Source organism: Maniola hyperantus, chromosome 7, assembly GCF_902806685.2.
Source record: "Maniola hyperantus chromosome 7, iAphHyp1.2, whole genome shotgun sequence".
Lineage (NCBI taxonomy): Eukaryota > Metazoa > Arthropoda > Insecta > Lepidoptera > Nymphalidae > Maniola > Maniola hyperantus.
Window position 1 is genome coordinate 4,701,000 of NC_048542.1, and position 23,050 is coordinate 4,724,049.

At 37.8% G+C, this 23,050-nt stretch overlaps 2 protein-coding genes across 4 annotated transcripts; one reads left to right on the plus strand and one right to left on the minus strand.

Annotated features, from left to right (window-relative positions):
• Window positions 1-125: 125 nt before the first annotated feature.
• Window positions 126-9,437, plus strand: LOC117983849 (zinc finger and BTB domain-containing protein 24-like). Its single transcript, XM_034970471.2, has one exon. It carries the CDS (start codon window positions 498-500, stop codon window positions 1,983-1,985), a length of 1,488 nt encoding a protein of 495 aa, XP_034826362.1. The 5' UTR covers window positions 126-497; the 3' UTR covers window positions 1,986-9,437.
• Window positions 9,438-10,699: 1,262 nt separating this feature from the next.
• On the minus strand, window positions 10,700-19,014 carry LOC117983965 (uncharacterized). 3 transcript variants are annotated; one of them, XR_011236966.1, is made up of 6 exons: window positions 18,359-19,014; window positions 17,849-17,992; window positions 16,964-17,090; window positions 16,735-16,863; window positions 15,290-16,380; window positions 10,700-14,995 (listed from the first exon to the last, which is right to left on the minus strand). XR_011236966.1 is itself a non-coding variant. In XM_069499910.1 (5 exons), exons 3-5 carry the CDS (start codon window positions 17,021-17,023, stop codon window positions 15,760-15,762), a joined length of 810 nt encoding a protein of 269 aa, XP_069356011.1. In that variant the 5' UTR covers window positions 17,024-17,090; window positions 17,849-17,992; window positions 18,595-19,014; the 3' UTR covers window positions 10,700-15,759. The 3 variants fall into 3 exon arrangements, 2 of the variants coding, with proteins under 2 accessions (XP_069356011.1, XP_069356010.1); XM_069499910.1 differs by having other exon boundaries at window positions 10,700-16,380; window positions 18,595-19,014; XM_069499909.1 differs by having other exon boundaries at window positions 10,700-16,380.
• Between the last annotated feature and the right edge of the window lie 4,036 nt (window positions 19,015-23,050).

The following is a 23,050-nucleotide window of genomic DNA, read 5'->3' on the forward strand; positions in this document are numbered from 1 at the left end:
TTAAAGTGGCGAGGGGTAACTTTAGAACCATGTAAATAGTTTTTGCATCGAAGAACAATGCTACCTAACTATAATAATTTTTCTACCTATGGTATCACTGTCGACAGCTGCCGTCGTCCGTCGACGATTCAGCGGAATTTTTGACATAGCCAGGCATAGCTTTTTGGCTTCATTTCATTATTTTGACATTTCGATGTCAACTACTTTGAAAAAAAAGTCATATTTTCATAGTTTTCCTTCACCCCTACGCTTTTTTCGCTCGGATAATATTGTAGGGGTATTACAGAGACACGTGCGCGAGTAAGAATCGAGGATGAACTCCAGAAATTCCGCGAGAACCATGTGACACGAATACGAAAAAGGGCTTCCAGACCGTCAATGTGACAGAAATGTTTTCTGCCATCGCGACGGGCCAGCGCTGCCGCGAAGCCAACCCTGCGACGACGCGCCATACACGAACCGAGATATAGGGCAATCGCGTCAAAGATGAGCGCGAGATGTCCAATCAACCACCGAACCCTAGTGAAGGCGCGGAGGGCGATCCCGAGTTCCCGGAGGAGACGGGCGGGCAACGCGCGGCCTCCCCGCCGAAGACGTTCATAGCGCCGCCCGCCTCCGAGCTGCCGTCGAAGCTGGAGTACGTGGCGCGCGGAGGCTCGGGCCGCAGTATCAAACACACGTTCCGCACGGTCAAGTTCGCGCGGCGCGTGCCCACGCTGCCGCCCCGACGCGACGCGGACGCGGGCCCGTCCGCGGGCCCCGCCGCGCCCGAGCGCCGGCCGCGCCGCGACCGTGGCAAGCGCCACGTCTGCGCCACCTGCGACAAGCGCTTCTCCAGCCCCGGCAAGCTCAGCCAGCACGTACTGTCGCACACCGGCGAGCTGCCCTTCCTGTGCGACCTGTGCGACAAGGGCTTCAACTCCAAGTTCAAGCTGGTGCGCCACAACCTCATCCACAGTGAGGCCAGGGCCTTCGCGTGCACGGTTTGCGGTAAGACGTTTAATCGTAAAGATCATCTCACTAATCACATAAGGGTACACAATCCTGTCAAGAATCTTTACACGTGCGAACGGCCCGACTGTAGGAAATCATACACATCTCTTCTGAGCTATCGCAAACATGCCGCTTTACATTCTGCGGAGGAAGGAAACTTGCAGTGTAAGATTTGTAATGAGGTATTCAGTACTAAACAGGATATCGTGAATCACCTTAAAGTACATACAGGGAGTCGTGCGCCTAAAAGTGAGACTGATAAGAAATTTACCTGTGATCATTGTGACAGAAGATTTTTCACCGCTAAGGATGTTCGTAGGCACCTAGTCGTACACACAGGAAGAAGAGATTTCTTATGTCCGCATTGCCCCCAAAAATTTGGACGTAAAGACCATTTAGTCCGACATGTTAAAAATGCCCATCCAGAAGAATCGTGGACTTCTGCAGCGGTGGGTACTTCTAAGGACCCTCCTCTTGAGACGTCTTCATTTGAGGAGACTTATTCAGAATTTTCCATAGAAAGTGCAGATTTTGATATATGGAAAACTCCCAAACAAGAATTGCAGGAGGTTCAGGAGGATGTGCCGGATCCTGATCTAATTGTTGAAATACCAGAGAAGATAGAGCCAGTTAAAGAAATAAAACTAGAGGCTCCACCATCACCCACTTGTGAAATCCTCGACTACCCTGTTGTATATATAGTTCCACCTCCTTATTCACCGACGCCCTCCGACTTGCCTTACATGACGACGCAGCCCATAGCGGATCCGCTGAACGTGCATCTGCTGAGTTCGGGCAACGTGCAGTCTATCCTGATGGACCCGGGCGAGGGGCCATCAGGGCTGTCGAGTCAGATGCTGGGCTTGCTGGAAGACAGCGAGCCGTTCGCGGGCGAGGAGGGCCGCGTGCAGCAGCGGTTGCCGGCGTTCACGCAGGCCTTCCAAACGGCGCAGGGCCCCAAGCCGCTGCCGCAGCCGCCGCCGCCCCACTAGCGACACGTGGGCCGCATCTACCTTACGTCGATACCGAGCTACCTCATTATGTAAGGTTGGTCTAAGTGTAAAGTATAGTCTGGCAGTGCAGTAGCGATGTTTTTGGCATATCTATGGCATTTTTAGGATACTAGAATAGTGCACTCCAGATTGTAGTTGCCAAATTGTATGTCTCAGGTATACCAAAATTTTTCCGAATTCTACATGAATATTTTATCTAGTCATGTATGTACTTTCGGAATTGTAAATTGTTTATTTATAGCATTTAAGTATGACGTTTATAGAGTATAGATGGGACCAACTCTGTAAGCTGTTAGATGGGAAACATTTGCGCGCATAGTCCACGGTGCATTCGTTGCATTCTATTATTTTTGTAGGGCTGTTATTTAAGTGTGCTGGAATTGTGTTAAGGTTTGTGGCTCTTGAAAGCAGTAGGCTGTATAATATGTTTTAGAGAGGCGTACTGCTTTTCCACGCGAAGCTAGTAAAAGAAAGAGCATATTCCTGTTGGAAGTGTATCCAATATTGTGGATGGTGTCAAGATCAGATCTGCTGTAAATAATAAAACGATTATCATAAATAACCACTGAGACTAATCTAATACTGGATTCAGGATCATTCTATTTTACAGATTGGTTTTGGAAACCGTTTAATTAACATTTCAATAAATTTACCTCAGAAGCACCAGGTGCTTCCTTAGCATTAAGACTATCGACTGTTGGGCCTGTGGCTGAACGATGTGTGCAGCGTTTGAAATTAGGGTCATGAAAATAATGTGCCAAAATTACTTGATTGTGGACTATCAACAGAAAAAAATGTGATTGAATGCTAAACAATAATAATTCTTTTGCTCAAACGAACAAAAGAATCTGATATTGATGTTGGCAATTTAAATTTTAACTACATAAACTGGTATTACACGAAAAAAAAAAGAGAAACTTTAAGAATAGTCTCAGCATATTTTAGGAGTATGAGCCAAATTATTTAATTTGTTGTAAGTTTCACTTTGAGACTAGGTGAGTGTGTCAAGAAGTGTGTAAAAAATGTAGTAGGAATTCAAACGACTTTAGTGTGATTGAATTGCAAGAAAGGTTTACAGCATTATTAGATGCCTTACATTTATCTATATTTCATCAGTATAATATTATGAAAGTGATTTTCTTGGGGATTTATCATTTGCATGAAATACTTTACTTACTACAAAAAGTGTTTTTGGAACAGTAGGTAGTTTCTTTATTTAGTATCATATTTATTCATAACTTCATAAGTTACGAAAAGCATCGCAAAATTAAGATTTTTCGTAAATGGGATTGGTAACAGAAGTTTACTTTAAATTTCTCGCCTTTTAGATCAAAGTTGGTGTGGTGGCGTTTTTCTGCTTTAATATAATTAATAAATAATTATTGCATTAAACTGAAATATTTTTGTGATATTTACATCATTTCTATAAATCAATTTTCACTTAATCGTAATTAAAAATGAAAATTATTTCAGAATGAGGGGGTCACCAATTTTGTATAACGCGAACAAAATTATAAATAACAATGATCGAATTGTTAGATACCCTACTTTATACGTAATATTGTTAAAATGTTTCTTTTTGAACAATTACTTTTATCATTATCAATGTTGGGCGTCTAGTAATAGCGACATGTGAACAGGAAAGAATAAAAAGATCCCATGTTGTACAAGCTTCATATTATAGAATATGTAAATAATTCTAATCTTTTAGGTTAATAGGATTGTAAAAAATTTAATCTACCTCAATTGCAACTTATTCTTACGTCTAGAAATTTAATTACTATACTAGGTTAGTGAGAAAAAGAAACGTTTTTTTTTCTATTTGAGAACTATATATATGACGACCACAGGTTGGTTTATGTTTTATGTTTAACACTAGCGATTCATTAGTGCGAATGTCTGGTCAACTATGAGGGACAGAGCTCACAGAGAAGAATAACAGTGACTACTGTATATTTTAAGTAACTGACAACAGCCGATTGAGATCGGCTTTGTGGAACATATTGAACCTAAAATCTTTTTTTACGAAGAAAAAAAATATAAAATAAGTTTTTTATATTGTTTGAAATAATTTTTTTTTGGAGAGCAATTTCGGGAGCTTCTTATGTCGTACCTAACGAGTTTTGTTGGTGTCACATAAAGTAATCGAAACAGTTGCAAACTTGCGATTTAATGCACGACTTCTATTCGTTCTATTTTTCTATGTTCTGTTTCTTTTTAGTTGCATGTACCTACACTAGTGTTTGTGTGTATTGTGCAGTATCGGAATAATTTTTTAAAATATTCGTAAAGCACTGCTTTTTATAAGCTTATTTAGAAATCGTCTTTATGGCGAGAGAGCTTAGCAAACAGAGTTCTATTTTCAATCGGATACGTATTAATTTAAATAAATTGTTAAAATAAAAATGAAAAAACAAAAATATTTTCATAGATTAGGCCATTCCATTGCTAATTTTGTATAATTTAATTAAAGATATAATTGTGTTCATTTTATTCATATTAAAAAGGTTTATGTAATAGGTAATGATAATATTTTGAAGTACAGAAAATATACGGAAAGTATAATATTATATTTTAGACATATTTGTCCATGTCCATATAAAAAAATCTGTATATAAACAATATTTAAAATATTTGTGTATCAGGATGTTACAGTAAAAGTTCGAACTATTCATATCACTCGGTAAATCCTAAGAGAAATATAAAAGTCCGAATAATAACTAAACCAGAATTAAATCAAAGCCGCCTCCCTCCATCTCAAGTATTTTTGTAAAGCCTAAGCTGGCGAAAGAGGTCCTGAGTGAAGCGAGCCTACGAGGCGCGAAACAAAGGTTGAGTAGGTGAAGCTGAATGGAGGCGAGACAAAGCGAATCTTGTGGTAGCCTATTATAAAAACAGTAGTTATTATTCAGACTTTTGCGTGTCTTTGAGGTAAAACCTAGGAATTTCCGAGTGAATACTAGTAAAAGTCCGAAACTAACAACTATCTCAGACCGGTAGGTACGGATGTTGGCCAGTACGCGGTAAATTGTAGGGTGTACAGTAGTTGGTACATAAAATACCGTCATACAGACCTTGTTTAAGATACTGGCATCCTGTTGTACTTCATAGATATTCATCAAAGAACAATAAAATTACAGTACGCGGCAGAAAATAATGTACATCGACCTTTAGAAAGAGATAGCGGTTTTTTAAAGCACTGTATCTGTCATTGAAACCGACAAAACGTCACATAGGTATGAGTGACAGAAACAACGCTCTACAAAGCATAAATCTCATTTTAAAGGTAGATGCACATTATTTTCTGCCGCGTACTGTACATTCTGGTACTGTTGACTTCTTTAACTAATAAGTAAAACACCTATTGCACTGGGAGTCTTATAGGAAAAAACAGACACTACGAGTATGTAGAGTAGGTATATTATTTTATAAATAAAAATAAATCTATTATTATTATTACATATATATTTAAAGTTGTTTGCTAATATTTTAACAAAAATATATATTTGTAAAAGTAACATTGATACCTTCAAATTAAACCAACTCTACTTACTCGTCGTCGACGTCGACCGAAAGACGTTCACAGTTGGATGTAGGATCCTTTGTAGGAACCTTTACACGCCACGGTATTGTACCGCCTGAATCCTACTCATATTCGTAGAATCAGGTTCTTTCCTACATCATGTAAAGGGAACACTTGGATGTTATAATGTCCTGGATACATTATAACTTCCAAGTGTTGTCCCTGCGGTGCGGACACTTATTAAACTGGCTCTAAGTATAATATTATCAGAAATTGTTAAAACTTGTACGGACTTAGCGTTCCAATTTCCAATGTACGTAATCTAGGTATGTTGAATACGCGTACAGGCACATTTTTGCATTGCGGGGATTGTAAACGGGAGGTGGATTGATCCATTCCAAGTCGCGAGTCGACCAGTATGCACCATATCTCTGAGGTTTATCTTTCCACGTATCCTTTTCTTACGCAATTTGTTATTTCGATAATTTAATTATAGTAGTATCCCATAATGCTATAAATTTTCTGTCGCGAACATTCGCGCAGCATAAGCAGAAGTTCGGAAAAGTTCTGACAGTCTTCGGGATTTCACAGTACTATCTGGCGTGGTTCAATATTCAATTTCTGATAATATGCGGTCAGCCTTAACCTCGTAGTCTTTTTATTATTTAAAAGTAAGTAGTTCAACAGGTGCCCAACTTTTTGTTTTTCCGTAACAGTCTAACCGCTAGTCATTCTACAGCAGTACATAATAATTTCTCTAATAGGCAAATAATAAGAAGTGATATTTTACAAATCGATATTTAAAAAAAAATATATTTGACATAGTAGCAGAACAATAGGTGCAGATCTACACAGAGTACAAATATTAATTACTACACAGCAGGATAATATGTAATTTTAAACTTAAGTATCTATAATATATTTTTAGTATTGAATCAGAAATACTTATTAGATGGTGAGCTGGTTGGTCTTCAGATATATCTAAGTAATATTATAAATGTGAAAGTGTGTCTGTCTGTCTGCTAGCATTTCACGACCTATACGTTCAACCGATTTTGACGAAATTTGATACAGAGATAGCTTGCATCCCGGGGAAGGACGCATGCTACTTTTTATCCCGGAAAATCGAAGAGTTCCCTTGGGATTTAAAAAATCTAAATCCACGCGGATGAAGTCGCGGGCATCATCTAGCAGGATATATTTTTTGTTTATATTGTTAAAAATTACAATAGAGCTTATAATTAATTATTATTGATAAATACAGACCAGAAATAAAAAAGGGTCCCCCGAAATTTATTTTTATATCCTTACTGAAATCGTTTCTGTACCATAGCTACTGTACTTTGTACTACTGATTCGGACCTCTAAGTGCCTAAAAGTTCTTTACAAGATATTTTTACTTTTAGGCACTTAGAGCCCAATGAGTACAGTGGCGATGGTACATAGTAGATACAAAAAATGAACTTATAAATTATATGAAATGAAATTTTATTACAAAATGATTTTTTGCTGACCCTTAAAATGAACCTTTTTTATTTTTGATATTGAAATAGTAAGTTACAGCTGAAACTATTTAGAAGTCAATGAGCTTTAGATTGAGCAATGACTAAAACGTTCTAAAAATGACTTAAAGAACAAGGCACATCGGCAGAGCCGAGATGCGCCGCCTTTCTTGACAAATATTTTGTTTTCAATGTATATACGTTATCAAAAAACACTCCACCACTCTTACTCTTCATAATAATTTACTGTGTTGATAATTTTAATATTGTGAAATTAGCTCCCCATCTATAGGTAGCTAGACACCATGATATATGCAATATATTTTTGTATGTTTTAGATTAAAAATATATCATAATGTTAACATATCAAAGACTTGTATAACCTTGTGTTGTTCGCCGATGACGTTGTTCTTCAATATGTAATATTAGAGTACATAATAGTTGGCATTTATTTATTGAGCAGCAGATAAAAAAATGTATATATTTCGTTTTTATTGTAACACAAAGTGTTCAGTTTTCTGTTTTAAATATTTTTACGCGTAATTATTGTTATTACTTTAATATCCCAGGTTTTTTTTGTTTTTTGATCAGCTAATGAGTGTGACTCGTTATAATTATACATTTTTTAAATTAAAAATATGTTGTGTAATAGCAAATAATTACACAATTCTATTTTGTGTTTACACTTGTAAGAGTTCGAATATTTTTTTATTTATGTAACTTTATTAAATGTAAGATTGGTTAACTGCAACGAAAATCCTACGAGTAAGAATTATTATTTTTAGATAAATCTTGGTAATAAACATAATCGACTAAAATCACATAGAACTCGTTGATTAAATATTTTAAAATTGTAATCGACAGCATTGTTAATGTAAATATTAATTGATGTAAAAAATGGCTTATTCTGTTTATCCACCCCAAAACTGTTTAACAGACTAGGGTGTATATACAATATAGAGGTGAATAGATGGTCACGTACGTTTCCGAGTACAGTAGGTATACGTCCTAGGGTAGCTGTTTTAAGGTGAATAAACGCAATAAACCTAAAAAGACGTAATTTGTATGAAACTATGCATTTTTTTCCGATGACGAAAACGTAATATTGTTGGTTACATAAATTAATGATTTTATAATAATTACCTACCATCCACCGTTGACGATATTTATATATACCTACTTAATATTTCTTATACAATCGTTTTTACTCGTAGAACAAAAAGTGACATGGATTCATAGTTATACGTAATTATGGTACATAAACATAACATAGGGGCCTTATAAAAATCTAATTTGAAACGTAACAAAAAAAAATATTTTTATAAAATACGATATTTTAATACAAAGAATCTATTTTGTTACGCTTTTTCGATAAGGCATTTTTATTAAATATTAAGTAAATTCAAACAAAAATATTTATGTCAATTATTTTACAGTTAAAAAGTTGGCTGCTCCAATTCAAAACTCAGTAGATACATGACAAGACAATTTTTGGATACTTACTACCTACTTAAGTTTTTTATAATTAATTATTTTTTATTGTTTTTATATTCGCCGTCTTTGTGGATTCGCGCATTGTTAATACGATTAAGTTGAAACTTTGTTCAGTTGTTGTTGGCACTTACACAAAAGTTTCTGGCATACGTAGGTAGGTACGTGCATAATGGAGGCGCGCGAATTGTTCAAATAAATTAGAAAAAAATTTGAAAGAGATTGAATTGATTAAATTAATTGAATTGGCCTTATTAAGGTCGTAACTATTCTAATATAAAGTACAAAGTTAAGTATGTACTTAATTCATCAAAAAATCTAAATTCTTAATTAAATAAATAATAAATACTTGGTAAGTAGCCAATAACAAATTTCAAACCAGTGAAACTAAAGTAAACTTTGCTTGAGAACTGCTTTAAGGTAGGTAGGTAGCTTTAGGTAGGTTACCTTTCTATCTACCTATAAGTTTAAAACATTTATATAACAAGGAACCATAAGCTCAAACTAAGTTTTAGCGGATTATAGCAAATTATGGCTCTTTGTATATCATGGACTTTCGCAAAGTAACGCCTGCTTCAATACAAAGATCACATTTTTTTCAACAATTAACGTTAAAAGAATCACTCTGAGGTAATGATTGGACGCAGCCAAGTTTGTGGGGCCTTATATTTATATAAAAAAAATGTTAGATTTTATAACAAATTGGAGATAAAAAAACACGAATGTAAAAATATATTCATTATAGCTTCACATTAAAGTAGGTACTTACTAACAAAAATATTTAAAGAACCTTTGAACATGTAAACCGAAAGTACCCTCGCAGGAAAATGAAATAAATATAATTATAAACATTGTACCTGGTTTATAATGTAATAATTTTTGGTCTTCATTGTAATAAATATTTTGGACATCGTACTGTTTTTTTTTGTTCTTAAAAAATTGATTTCTTTGACTAAGGTCCGGTTTCCATTTAAGCGGAGCGGAGATGCGTTCAGTCGACCAAAAACATTCTTATTAAATGACGTGAATAGAATTATCACCGCTTAGGTGGAAACCGGTCCTTAGAGCCGCCATACATAGATAGCTCGGGCAGGTAACGGCCTGCGCAAACGTGACAAAATGCATTACTGAACCACACGAGTAGATGTGTACTAGTATCCTTACTCTGCGACTGAATTGCATCGCATAACTTATTATACACGATGGATTAATAGTACGGCAAAACCTTAGATCATAATATTATACACATGATATAGAACCATAGTTATCTATGGGCGAAACACCGTACTCAAAGAGGAGGGACTATAGTCCTCCGCGGGCAATAGTCCCTCGTCTACGCAGATCTAGCAGAATAGTTGATCGGCAAGTGCACGGCCCGTTCTGGAAAGGTCATCACTGATAACCGCTTAGAACGGGCCTTGTGAGTTGTGTTTATTGCGTTTTGAGAAAGGACTCGCCTAATGGACTTCGGACACGGTCAAGATATTTGCTTGAGTCAAGCATTTTGACCGTTTACAATGTTTGCTTGATGCTTGAGTCAAGCATTTACTTGCTTTACGCGTGACTAATGCGATTTTATATTTTTGCTTGACGCGACTTCGGACAGTGTTCTAGATATGAGAAAAGTGCCGTTTGCTTATTAATCATTCTTGCTTGACGTCAAGTCGCTTGACCGTCTCGGAATCTAAGGACTCGCTGTATTTGCTTCGTCAACTGTCAAGTAAAAAATTTGACGGTTTATTTATCGTACCTACCTCCTTTGCACACGTAAAGAGGTGCGTGCGAAGTTGGTCGTGTGCCACTGCAATTCTGTAAACTGCACTGCAGGCACTGCTGCGAGTATTGACTCGCTAGGTATCGCTGGTAGGTGAACCGTACTTTTGACACGGCAGTTATAGCGACAGCAAAAATATATCATCTGTACTGTCTATCACGGTTCATGAGATACAGCCTGGTGATAGACGGACAGCAAAATCTTAGTAATAGGGTCCCGTTTTACCCTTTGGGTACAGAACCCTAAAAATTACCTTTACAAAAAAAAACTTAGTTATGCGACCCCAAAACAAGTGATTTGTTTTTGAGGTGGAAGTTTCTTTCCAAGCTACGGAACTTTCGGTGGGCGACTCTAGCTCGCACTTGGTCGGGTTTTTTTTAAGAAAGAAGACCGCAAATTTGTTGAAATATATTTTTATTGCTGATCAATTCATTAACAAATAACACGTAGACTTAGAACCAGTAATAACAAAATAAATACCTAACCCATCCATGGTACATGAAACAAATGCAGGTGGAAATACAAGACTATAAACATTCAATTTTTATACAACGTTATAATATCATAAAGTTTTAGACAGATATACATTTATGTAAATATACAGATTAGCTGCATCAAATCAAAACTATTTTAATATTTACTAGTATTATTTTACCTGACAACAATAACTTTGAGACTTGTAAGCACTGGGTACCTACAAAGTTTAAAATAACTATCAGGTACCTACTTAGTTATCTATTATATAATTCAAAAATGGGCTTTAAAAATCGCATCTTGCTACTAGTGTTAATTAGTTAAAATAAAATAAAAATATGATTTTGAATAAAACATAATTGACTTATTTGTATAGGACTCATCAAATTTATAAATAAACCAGCACCTCGATTGCGGGAAACCTGCATCAATCATTATTACAATCTCAATTGTTCTGATTGGCTGAATTTGTGCGATTCTTGTTGCAACAATGCATTGTAGCCAATAGTGAGCGAACGTAAACCAATCAGAGATGATTGCGATCGTGACATTGTAGCTGTCATTCTCCCGCAATCGCACAGCTGCTTCGCCCGCGTGGACTACACAAATTTCAAACCCCTAGTTTACCTCCTTAGGGGTTGAATTTTCAAGACATCTTACAAGATGTCCACGTCATAATAGCTAACTAAATTTCTTCTCGATCAGTCCAGTAGTTTAAGCTGTGCTTTGATAGATCAGTCAGTCAATCAGTTAGTCACTAAATTTGGCGTCAATTAATCACGTAAGCTACTTACGTGAGTAAAACTTACAGGTGTAAATGGCGGCCTAACAATAATAGTAGGTAAAAGTAAAGGCTTGATTAGTTTGAATAAGGTTTTGATTTGAAGCAGCCTAATTTACTCCGAACGCAGCAGTAGGTACCTATTGCTATACCTGAATTTGAACTAAAATTGTACTAAAATACTAATACCTCCCCGAGCGGTGTGAGACCGCAGGTTAGGCCCCATTCACATAATATAAACAATGCAAGTAAAGGAAGATGTACGAAATTCATAGACAATAAAACCCAGCGCTGTTTAAAATAATTTAAGTTAGTACCTCAAAAGTCACGGATAAACGTTGTGGGTTTAGGTCAGACGAACTATAAGATGCGATACTCGTGACTTGAGTTGAGGGAGTCTATTAATTCACGACGTATAGCATACGCCGCGCAATATTATTGATTTCTAAGTCACACGTATCGTAATGCACTACTGAATCAACTTGTTTTTGGACTTTGCTATTGCCAGGTAGCATTTTCAGTGGTCTTGGAATGAAAAAATTTTGCAGTTTTGAATGATAATTGCAACCGACTTCTGCACGCTTAGAACAACTACGCACATTTCACCGGGCGCTAATAGAACATACATCGAAGCTCTATACGGTATATCAGAGTAAAATGGACGTATTGCAGATTGTCTTAAAAGTAGTTTTTTCAATACTACCAAATTTTTGTTTAACGCTTGGCGCTAGCGATGGATGCATATGAATTCAAACCTTATACCGACTAGATTTAGGTCCATTTTACTTTGAATTTATAAATTTTATAGAATCGAAATGTGATCAACGTTGTCGAGATGTGCTGTACTAAACCTAGTGAACGACTTACATAAATTATTATTTGTCGTAATTAGAATTTTGCGTTGCGTTCGGTGCATGTTAAGTGTGCGACCAACTTTAAAGGCTAAATTCGCATTGCATATTTATTATATTATAATATTTTAGGTTCAAACACCTTCAACAAAAAGATCGTATTCTAAACTCTGTTAGTAATGTTATAGATTTTTTTATCTATAACATTGCTAACAGAGTAAACATTTTTGTATAGAGTTTGCCAAGCTTTCATGGAATGTTCCTCAAAATTTAAATATATAAATATTAGATATTATATTTAAATATATAACAATAATCAATAATAGATTTAAATAAAATTAAAAAATATAAACATGCACATTTATTTCGTAATAAATACTAATATAAATAGAATAACTCTATCGTAGAAACTGTAAAAATACAGTAACAATCATATTTACATACCCGTAGAGTACCTACTAATTTTCTAAATTTTACTCTAAAGGTTTTTGGTATGTGTTATGAACGAAAAGGTTGCTCATTAGGTTATGCAAACCTCTAAACTCTAAATTGACAGGTTTGAAAATATAGTCCGAACAAAATGACTCCTCAGGCGCCATTTTAACTCTATGGCTCAACTTTCAAGTGAAAAGTACGGTTTACCTTTAAAACAAGGACTAAAATCGTATTTTTGACATGAAATTAGACATAAAAAGTTAAAATGGCGCGTGAGGAGTTAAATTTTACGCGTTATACTAGTGGCATTTCTTTCACAATCTTCCCTGCGGACAGGGACGGCACTGCTCTTAGACCTGTCAATATGCTATTTTGTATTAGCTATGGGGTGAAGAGGTAAGGATCACGATCTCCGTGTAAAATGTGCTAAATAAGGGTCTTTGTGCACTCATCCGTATTCGGTTCGTATCCGTGATTCTTTGAAGTGGCCGTCATACAAGTATGTACTCATTCGATTCGTATTTTTACGGAATCCGTGATTTCACGGATGAGTGCACAAACGTCCTAAGGTTGGCGCTACAGTAGCCAGCGGGTAAATTTTAAAAACAACGCTAAGTTTTAAATAGATAAATAAACTACGTTAATAACTACGTAAATCGTTGAGGTATGATAAACCGGACTATCACTAACTAAGTACTGTAGTTACTAAAAATATTAAATTTCCTGACTTGGCAAATTTCAATCCGTTAAATTTTCTAGCTCGGCATACTTCACTCCGTTAACAACTGCTACAGTGCGACAAGGCTCTCTAAGCACTTGAATGACATTGACAGGGGGGCGCTGTTGGAGAACAAAGGCTTAGAATATTCAAACAAGAATACTTAGGACACAAGCTTAGGATTCAAACAAGGACACTTGACGGCATCGTGAGTTCCGATTTTCGCCACGCGCCAAGATAGCCTTGTCGCACTGTACATTCATACCAATACCTCTGCCCACGCTAGCGCCATTTCGAGTTTTGGAACTATTATTTAGTGTTTATAACTGGACTTACCTCTACACTCCATTGTATTGGCATCCTAGTCGGTTCAAGTCATTAATGGCTCGGTAAGCAATCATAGACAAAGAGTACCCCTAGCACTAAACTTTAATAACGACATTGTGATACCAGAGTCAACTAGAGTTTGATCGCAGTTTGATCCTGAATCGACGGTATATCAAATATGGTGACGTAAAATCAAAGAAAAAATAAGGCTACTTTAGGGCTACGTGCGTCAAATGTACTAACATTTGACGCCTGCCAGAGACGTCGAAGCCTCAACTTTGTGTTAGAAGTTCCCTTTGTCGTGAACTGTGTCAGAGTCAACTACTGATACTCTCTCTATTGGCAACATATACACTTGCAACAAAAGTACCATATTCTCTTTAACATTTTTTTAAAATTCATCATAGGTATACGCTTGACCACAATCACACCTGATGAAAAGTGATGATGTGGCCTAAGATGGGACGCGTTTACCTAGAAGATGCCTATTCACTCTTGTTTTAAAGATATATATTCAGAATGCGACGATCGCAATGTCATAATCAACATTTGTTGCTTGGGATCGGGGCCCATTGTCACTATGACATTCAAATCGTAATGTGTATAACCCGCACCACTATAGAAACGAATTTTAAATGGCGGCGCTCATGCCCTCTCACTCGCACACTATACCTGTCTTTACTCGCCCACGTCCGTATTATACACAAAAAAGAATTGCCATTACAAGCCGTCAATTTCAATTTATTTCTTTATTAGCGCTGGTTATAACAGCAATTTATGATGACGTCTAACTTGAGTTTGTGGAAACTTTGGAAAGTAAGTACTAATTTTAATATATAAAAGGAAAAGGTGACTGACTTGTGAAGGGAGTAAAATAGGGGTTCTAAATTTGGGTAGTCCACGTGGACGAAGTCGTGAGCATAAGCTAGTCCCATATAAAACAGAGTGAGCGCTAAACTTCTTTCCACGGATAAGTTAGTATAGCACTCTCTCTGTTACGTACCCACACAAATGATAGCGCTAAACAGAGAGAACTCTATATTATCTTCACTCCGCGGATAGGGTATAGTACTATCCTTTGAACAACGCACCGTGCGGAAAAGGATAGCATTACTTTAAGTGGCGTGCAGGTCATAGAGGCATAAAAGCACTGCTTACCCAAGTCGGAATGGCTCAATGGTCATTTTTCATCATGACAGCCTCTAAATAGGTAACCTAACTGACTAATGCCTACCCTAGCTTGGAACCCTATGCACGCCACTGCGGCAGTGGCGTGCAGGTCATAGGGACATAAATGCACTGCTTACCCCAGTTGTAATAGCTCAATGCATATTTTTCATTATGACCTGTCAGTAAACAAGTTCCTACCTAACTAATGCCTACCCTGGCTTCAACTGTGCACGCCACTGTTTAGACCTGTCAATTAATTCTGTTGTACACAATCTCTAAAGTCTAAACTAAACCAAAATGAGAGGTCTAAATATATTGCTATCCCTTTCATAATGCTCCCTGCGGTAAAGGATAGCACTATATATAAACTTATCAATTTAGTTTGGAGATTGTAGATTGTGTACAAGAGAATTAGCCACATTGTCAAGTATGACGTCACAAATGCATTATTCACGCGATGTCACAGGGAGTCAGGGCCGAGTGTGGCAACTGAACGGCGAAACGCGAATGGGGCCCAACGTATAATAATATCTATAGAAAAATATTAAAATTTTCCATACAAGATAAGAACACCAATGTTTTTAGGTTAGAAACAACCCGATAAATGCATTGTATTAACACCAGTCACCGGTCAAGGAGTGTCCGGCCTCGGCCGCGGCCGCGGACCTCTGCGTCAGTCTGTGAACAAACTGGAGGGCCAGATAGAATCATTTCACTGTCCGTCTTTTAATTTTTCTCACTTTACCCCCTTTCGAGGCCTTATTTTTGAGGGATATACTATCTAAATTTGATAATTCCGTGTCCGTGTGTCCGGTTTTATCTTTAACGAACACGAGGTTATCGTTGGCATCGTGATCGGAGCTGTCTATTCCGTTCTCCATGCGTACCGTGTTAGTGTAACTTTGGGTGGGGCTGATGTCCATGTCTTCGTCCGAGTCGTAGTTTCCGTTAGGCTCGTGCCGTTTGTATTGGAAGTGTCTGTAGGTTATTTCTTCGTCAGAGTCAGCTTTGGCCGGTTTGAATCTTCGGTTGATGTTTTGTAGGGACTGGTTCTTTTGGAGAGACCCTGGGATCGAATCTCGGATGTTCATTTCTGATGTCGACTTGGTACAGTAGTCCTCTCTATCGGACTCGGAGTATTTCCGGGACAGTTTCCTAGTGTTAGTGAAGGCAGGTTGCGTGGAGTCGGGAAGGGGCGAGGCGGGAGACTTGAGGCGCACCTCTGGACCTCCCCCATATATATCTGTGAAGAACCTCCACAGTTCTTCGCTGAGTTGGGCGTGATCGGAACCAGGTTTTAGCATGTACGTTGTTTTACCGTCGATCTCCTGTAAAATGTCATTTTTAGTAAGCGCTTTTTGTATTAGCTTACTGAAAATATGCGTGCATATCAGATACGTTCTGGGTACGCAAGGACGGGCATATAAATTTTTACCCTGAGAAAACACAAAGCTTTCTACGAGATTTGCAATTAAACTTAAATCTTCGTGGACGCAGTCGCCTAGAACTTTTTACTTTCATGACGAGTACTATTGCACGGTGGTATCACTCAAAATGCACCTAACTGCCTTGAACCTGCACAGTGAGCGAAACGATTAAATTGTTGATACAAATTGAAGGGGAACCCACGCCATACTGATGGCGTACACCGCCAGAGGGCGCTCTCGCTCCTGGCACGTTACCTGTTCAGTGATAATGCTGCGGTTGTCGACGGGCGGCGGCGGGCGGCGCGCCTTGTTGCGCACGAAGGCCTGCCACTGCCGGAACCACGCCATACTGATGGCGTATACTGCCAGGGGGCGCTCTTGCTCCTGGAACGTAAGCGACAAAATACAACATAACCAACAACAAACTCGGCAAACAAAGATTCAAGATGCTTTTGAATATTCGGGAGTAATACTCCTGCTTTACCTGGAAGAGAGCGTGCAAGTCGGCGAAGGCAGCCAGTTCCCGCGCCCGCCGCGCACGCATGCGCTGCGCCGCGCGCGCGCACACGCCGCACTCGTGCGCGTGCGACACCGCCGGGCGGCCGCCGAAACTGAAACGACGTGAAATACGACGTGACGATAGTGAAAACTAGCTTACGCCCGCGACTTCGTCCGCGTGGACTACACAAACTTCAAACCCCTATTTTACTCCCTTAGGGATTGAATTTTCAAAAATCCTTTCTTAGCGGATAGCTATCTATCTTAATGCCAAATTTCAACCCGATCCGTCCAGTAGTTTGAGCTGTGCGTTGATAAATCAATCAGTCATCTTTTCCTTTCATATATTTAGATTAAAAAAAAAGAATAAGGTTTCTTGCTAATTAACTTTTTTTCTGAATAATTCGGATGTTCGTGGGAAGGTCATCTGCATTTACATTTTTAGGGTTCCGTACGTTTGTATAATCAGAAAAGCCACCAAGAAATGTATTAGTATACACATTAATACACAGCAGCTGTGATAGCCTAGTGGTTAGGACGTCCGCCTTCTAATCAGAGGTCGGGGGTTCGATCCCGGGCACGCACCTCTAACTTTTCGGAGTTATGTGCGTTTTAATTAATTAAATATCACTTGCTTTAACGGTGAAGGAAAACATCGAGAGGAAACCTGCATGCCTGAGAGTTTTCCATAATGTTCTCAAAGGTGTGTGAAGTCTACCAATCCGCACATGGCCGGCACGGTAGACTATGGCCAAAACCCTTCTCATTCTGAAAGGAGATACGGGCTCTGTAGTGAGTCGGCGATGGGTTGATCATGATGATGATGACACATTAAAAATAAAAAATAAAAATTAATAGCTGTACAACTCACTGTCGATGTAGAAAGTCCCACAGCGGTTGCGGCAGGCGCGCGGCGAGCGCGGGCAGGTGCGGCACGCGCTCGGGCCGCACGCCGCCGTGGATGCACACGAAGTCGCTGTTGTCTATGGGCCCCGGCTCTGCCCACGTGTTGAATCTGATCAACAATAATTAATCATTTGAGCGTAGCTAACTAGTTGCAAAATGTTTTTAGGCAGCAATTAGATGAACAATCCAGTATTTTGCCGTCTTATTTCTAAAAAGCAAAATGTAGTTTTTGCGATTGTCTAAAACATGGAAATTTTCAATAAACTGAAAAAAAAGAATGTTTCGTAAAACTGAACTAAAAACTTACCTCGCATTTTTTTCATTTGCCATCCATAATAGAGTTCGAATGAAGTTTTAAATTGTAACCTTACTTTGTGTTTCGATTTAAAATATCGAAATGCCAATCGGGAGTGGATAAGAAATATATTGAGAACATAATATGTAGGAAAAAAATTAACAAGATAAAGTAACTTACTTATTGATCCACTGTTTGGAGATGTAAAACTTGGAGGTCACTACACGTGCATGGCGAAGGCGCCTGACGGCCGCTGGTACGCGTTCGACGACGCGGCCGTCACTCCCCTGCCTCCCCACCACCTGGCGACGTGTGAGGCCTACGTGCTGTTCTACAGGTAACTGCCTTCATCGTGACGTCACATCACGCGGGCTCAGCGGGGGAGATGCATGACGACGAACATTATAAATACTGACCCTCTGATTATACTGTTTCTTCTTTGCTCCTATTATGGATCGTTGAGGATAGACCGTACATCTGCTGCTGCTTTCATGTTCTGTTGTGTTCTAGTTGTGAAATGAAACTGTTCATTCGTAGTTTATGTTCACTCAAGTGACCGTCTCATTTTGTTTATCACTTTTGATTCATTTTGTGTTCATACATTTCGTTTCGAGTGAAAGATGCCAAATCAAAGACAGAAAAAAATACCGTCTGATATCACCATTATCAAAAACTTCTGGCTAGCTTATACTCCTGATTAGTGAAAATTATAAATGCGTGATAATGTACTTATTCATTAAAATGTTGTTAAAATGGAATTTCTATTGAAGACGTAACTTATTTTACGTGACGTGACATACACTTATTTTCTGCTTAAACCTACTTTATAGCCATACAATGAATCATCATTGTTCTTAAAATACTCACATCTTTCATTTATACTCGTAGAAAGTCCGTTCAACATCTTCAAAACAATATAAGGCGCGGCTGCGATGACTCCAAAGAATAAAAGTATGGGCCAGCTGGAACCCTTCGCCTTTTGCTCGGGACTGGCGGAACCAGCTTGAGTGGCTTGTACTGCTTCAGCCCATGCCTGCAAAAAGAATTTAAGTTGTACTAATACAGACCACGACATACAGAGTCACTTAGCGGGCAATGGAGAGAGCTATGCTTGGAGTTCTCTACGTGATCAAATCAGAAATGAGGAGATCCGTAGGAGAACTAGAGTAACCGACATAACTCAATGGGTTGAGAAGCCAAAGCTGTTTTTGCTAGTGTTCTGGTTACACCCTGTATAGCTGGCATAAATTTGTCTCGTTTTAACAGAAACTTAAGTCTGAGCAAAGTCAAAGTACCTACGCTCTATAGATCTCAGCCTTAGTCTTAATGTCTACTACCAGTTGAGATCACAGGCAAGGGCTAATTTATCATTGAACTAGACTACAATTTTTTTTAAATAAAATTTGGCCTATGTTACTCAGGAATAATGTAGCCTTCAAGAGGCCAAAGAATTTTCAAAATCCAGTTTTCAGTAGTTCCAGAGATTACCTCCTACAAACAAACTTTACCTCTTTATAGTATTACTAGCTGATGCCCGCGACTTCGTACGCGTGGATTTATGCTTCTGAAAATCCCGTGGGAACTCTTTGATTTTCCGGGATAAAAAGTAGCCTATGTCCTTCCCCCGCATAAAAGCTATCTCTGTACCAAATTGCGTCAAATCGGTTGAACGGTTGGGCCGTGAAAGGCTAGCAGACAGACAGAGAGACAGACGCATTTATAATATTAATAGTATGGAAGTATGGATTAAAACAAATCACATAATATTCGTTCGTTCCTTCGTGATAAGAACTCTTTGTCAGATTAATTTGTTAGGTATGCAAATTATCTCCAAACAACTTCAAGATAAGTATTAAATACACTTATTTTTTACCATATTATATCAATTTGATAAGATTTACTACTGAAAGTAAATCACAAATAAACTACAATGGAACTTTTTGATGGAGTCTATGAGACTCCTTTGTTCATCTAGGACCCTGGTTTGATCCCCAACTATACTCTAGATTTTTCTGGTGGGCTGTCAATAACCTTTTGATTGTACTTGCTAGTTGTTCGAATAATAATTAAGTGTAGTAAGAATATAAACAATAGATATTAACATTATGGTAATTTATTCAGCAAAATATATGTACTGGGTATCAAAAATATGAGCAGGTACATAAATCTCTATATGCGTATACATCTAGTTACTATTACACTTTGTTTGTTGATCTTGTGTTATCTCAAAAAGTGCAGATTTTTTTAAATTAGTGGTAATTAATAGATTTTATGATTAAGTTTATACACCTTCAAACAATTCCTTATAGGTGCAGCAAATAGATAGATTTGCATCGTGCTTTGTGTATGTTTCAGGTTTTAAGGCCATGTGAGGTAAATTGCTGGTAAAGGAATTTATAAGGTAAAACTACCTTAAGATTTACTTACCTTGAATTCACATTCTGTTCTAATTCCTAGCATAACAAGCAGTTTTCTCACAAGCCAGTTCAAGCTGCGAACCACAGCGAATGTAGACCAGAACTGTGCAAATAATGATCTCAAACGTCCAAAGTTTTCTGCTACGCCTGAAAACATTAAACATCATTTCATTTCAACATACTACTGTACTGTACTGTACATTAATATAAATAAGAAAGTGTGTTTGTTTGTTGGTTTATTGGTTTATTGGTTTGTTGGTTTACTGGTTTGTTGGTTTGTCCTTCAATCACGCCATAACGGAGCAACAGATACAAGTGATTTTTGCATGGGTATAATTTAAGACCTGGAGAGTGACAAAGGCTACTTTTTATTCTGGAAAATTAAAGAGTTTCCACAGGATTTTTAAAACCTAAAATGTTCTCGAGATTTGTGATCAGCAACACATTCAGCGATTCATTTTTATATATAGAGATGTGAACAACTCTGCTGGAAAGTTTTATGTACTTACCTAGAATAGCTCTAAATGAGCTAGTCAGAGCAAAGAAAGTGCTTTCAAGCATCATTGCCACACTGCCCACTGCATTCACTACACTCTGTATAGAGTCAAATGCTGGTCTTGAGTTCTCTTCTGCCATCTGAATAAATCTGAAATTAAAAATGTACAATTTAGTAGTTATGTCTACTGCTTAGTCATAGGTCTCATTTAAAGGCTTCCACACCCCATGATCTTGCGCCACCTGTTTCCAGCAATTTCCTATAACTAACTTTATATCATCTGTCCATCTAGTGGGGGGGTCTGTCAATGCCGCACTTTCCAGTGTGAGGCAGTCATTCAGCAAATTGGGATCCCAAAACCTCAAGGTCTATAGGTTCTTCCAAAGTGGCCATTTGTACTAAACTGAAGTTTCCCATTGTCACTTCAGATGAGTTCTTAAATCATATTTGGTTAATGGTTACTTTACAATTTAGATGGTTCTTATAAGTAAAAAGGGCATTCTGAACCAGTGGTAGATATATATTTAAATGCGACAGTTGGCAAAAAATTTGGGAGTATATTTGAGCAAAAATCATTGCTATTTCTATCAAGTTCTACTAGTTAATGTCAGGTAGTCAAAGTTGCAAAGCAGAATGCTGAGAGGACCCTACAAGAAAGTTTGCAGTTCCTCTTTTTCCTTTATTTAAGTTAGCTGTAAGTGTTATTGTAACATTTTAATTGAGTACTTTATGCCTGAAGCAAAAAGAAATAACTTTTTCAAAAACTTCAACATATTTCAATAGGTTTGAAACTAGAACCTAAGTGCTACATAGTAGAGGACAGGATACTTTTTACTATGGATATCATAAGTATAATATAATATCATTCCAGTGGACAATAAATAACAAACTGAAACTTGTTTCTTATAATTTAACTAATGTGGTAACTAATAACAAGGAAATTCAAACTCAAATCCACTACATAATAAATCCTATCCTCACAGTATGAATCATAGGTAAATTGTAACTTTACCTGTTTTCAATATCTCCATGCATTGGGCCATATCTGTTGTATCCTCCATACGGACTCATCCCCATCCCCATCCCTCCCATACCATACCCACTGTACCCTCCATACCCCGGCATCCCCCCATAACCCATCCCATATCCTCCTATACCACCATAAGACATTCCATTATTCAGCCCATAACTTGGTTGCACCGCTATATCGGGTCGTGGTGGTAACATAGGTGGTCCTAAACCATTATTAATACCGGATACACTAGGTATAGGATTTCTGAATGAAGGCACATCTCCCGAACCCATTACGCCAGCATTTGATAAGCTGTGGTCAGAGTTCACGTCAAATATTTTCATTGGCTCACTCATTCTACTTGATAAGTACACCAATTTACACTTGCAAGTTTTTATCTAAACTTTCCGTGTAAAAAGTTCACGTTTACTGCTAAAATCAACTTCATTCTCACAGTCATTCTGGGGCTTTCTGGGGTTACACAAATACACAATGCCAATTTGTAACAGGAAAACTTTGCTTTTCGAGAAAAGTAACTGTACACACGACCACACGACTTTACCTATCTACGATTGTTTGCGTTTGCGATTGCGACTTAATGTAATCTCGTTGTATTAAATTGGAAAGGAAAACAATTTTTTTGACACAAATTCGACAAACTTTTAACAAGAATCAACGACAATGGAAAAATAGGTATGTCTTCTTCTTCTTAATTTGCTTTATGGCTTTCGTCAATAATATCAATTATCAATGTCATCATGACATTGACACATTCCCTAGTTTATGGATATTGAAAAAAGAAAAATAATAAAAATGCTATTAAAACAACACCTGAGGCCAGTGTTTCCATGTACACGGTAATTACCGTAGATGCACCGTAATTCAGCCCTAATCTACCGTCAAGGTAATATGGCCATTACCTTGACCGTGTCACCGTAATACAAAAT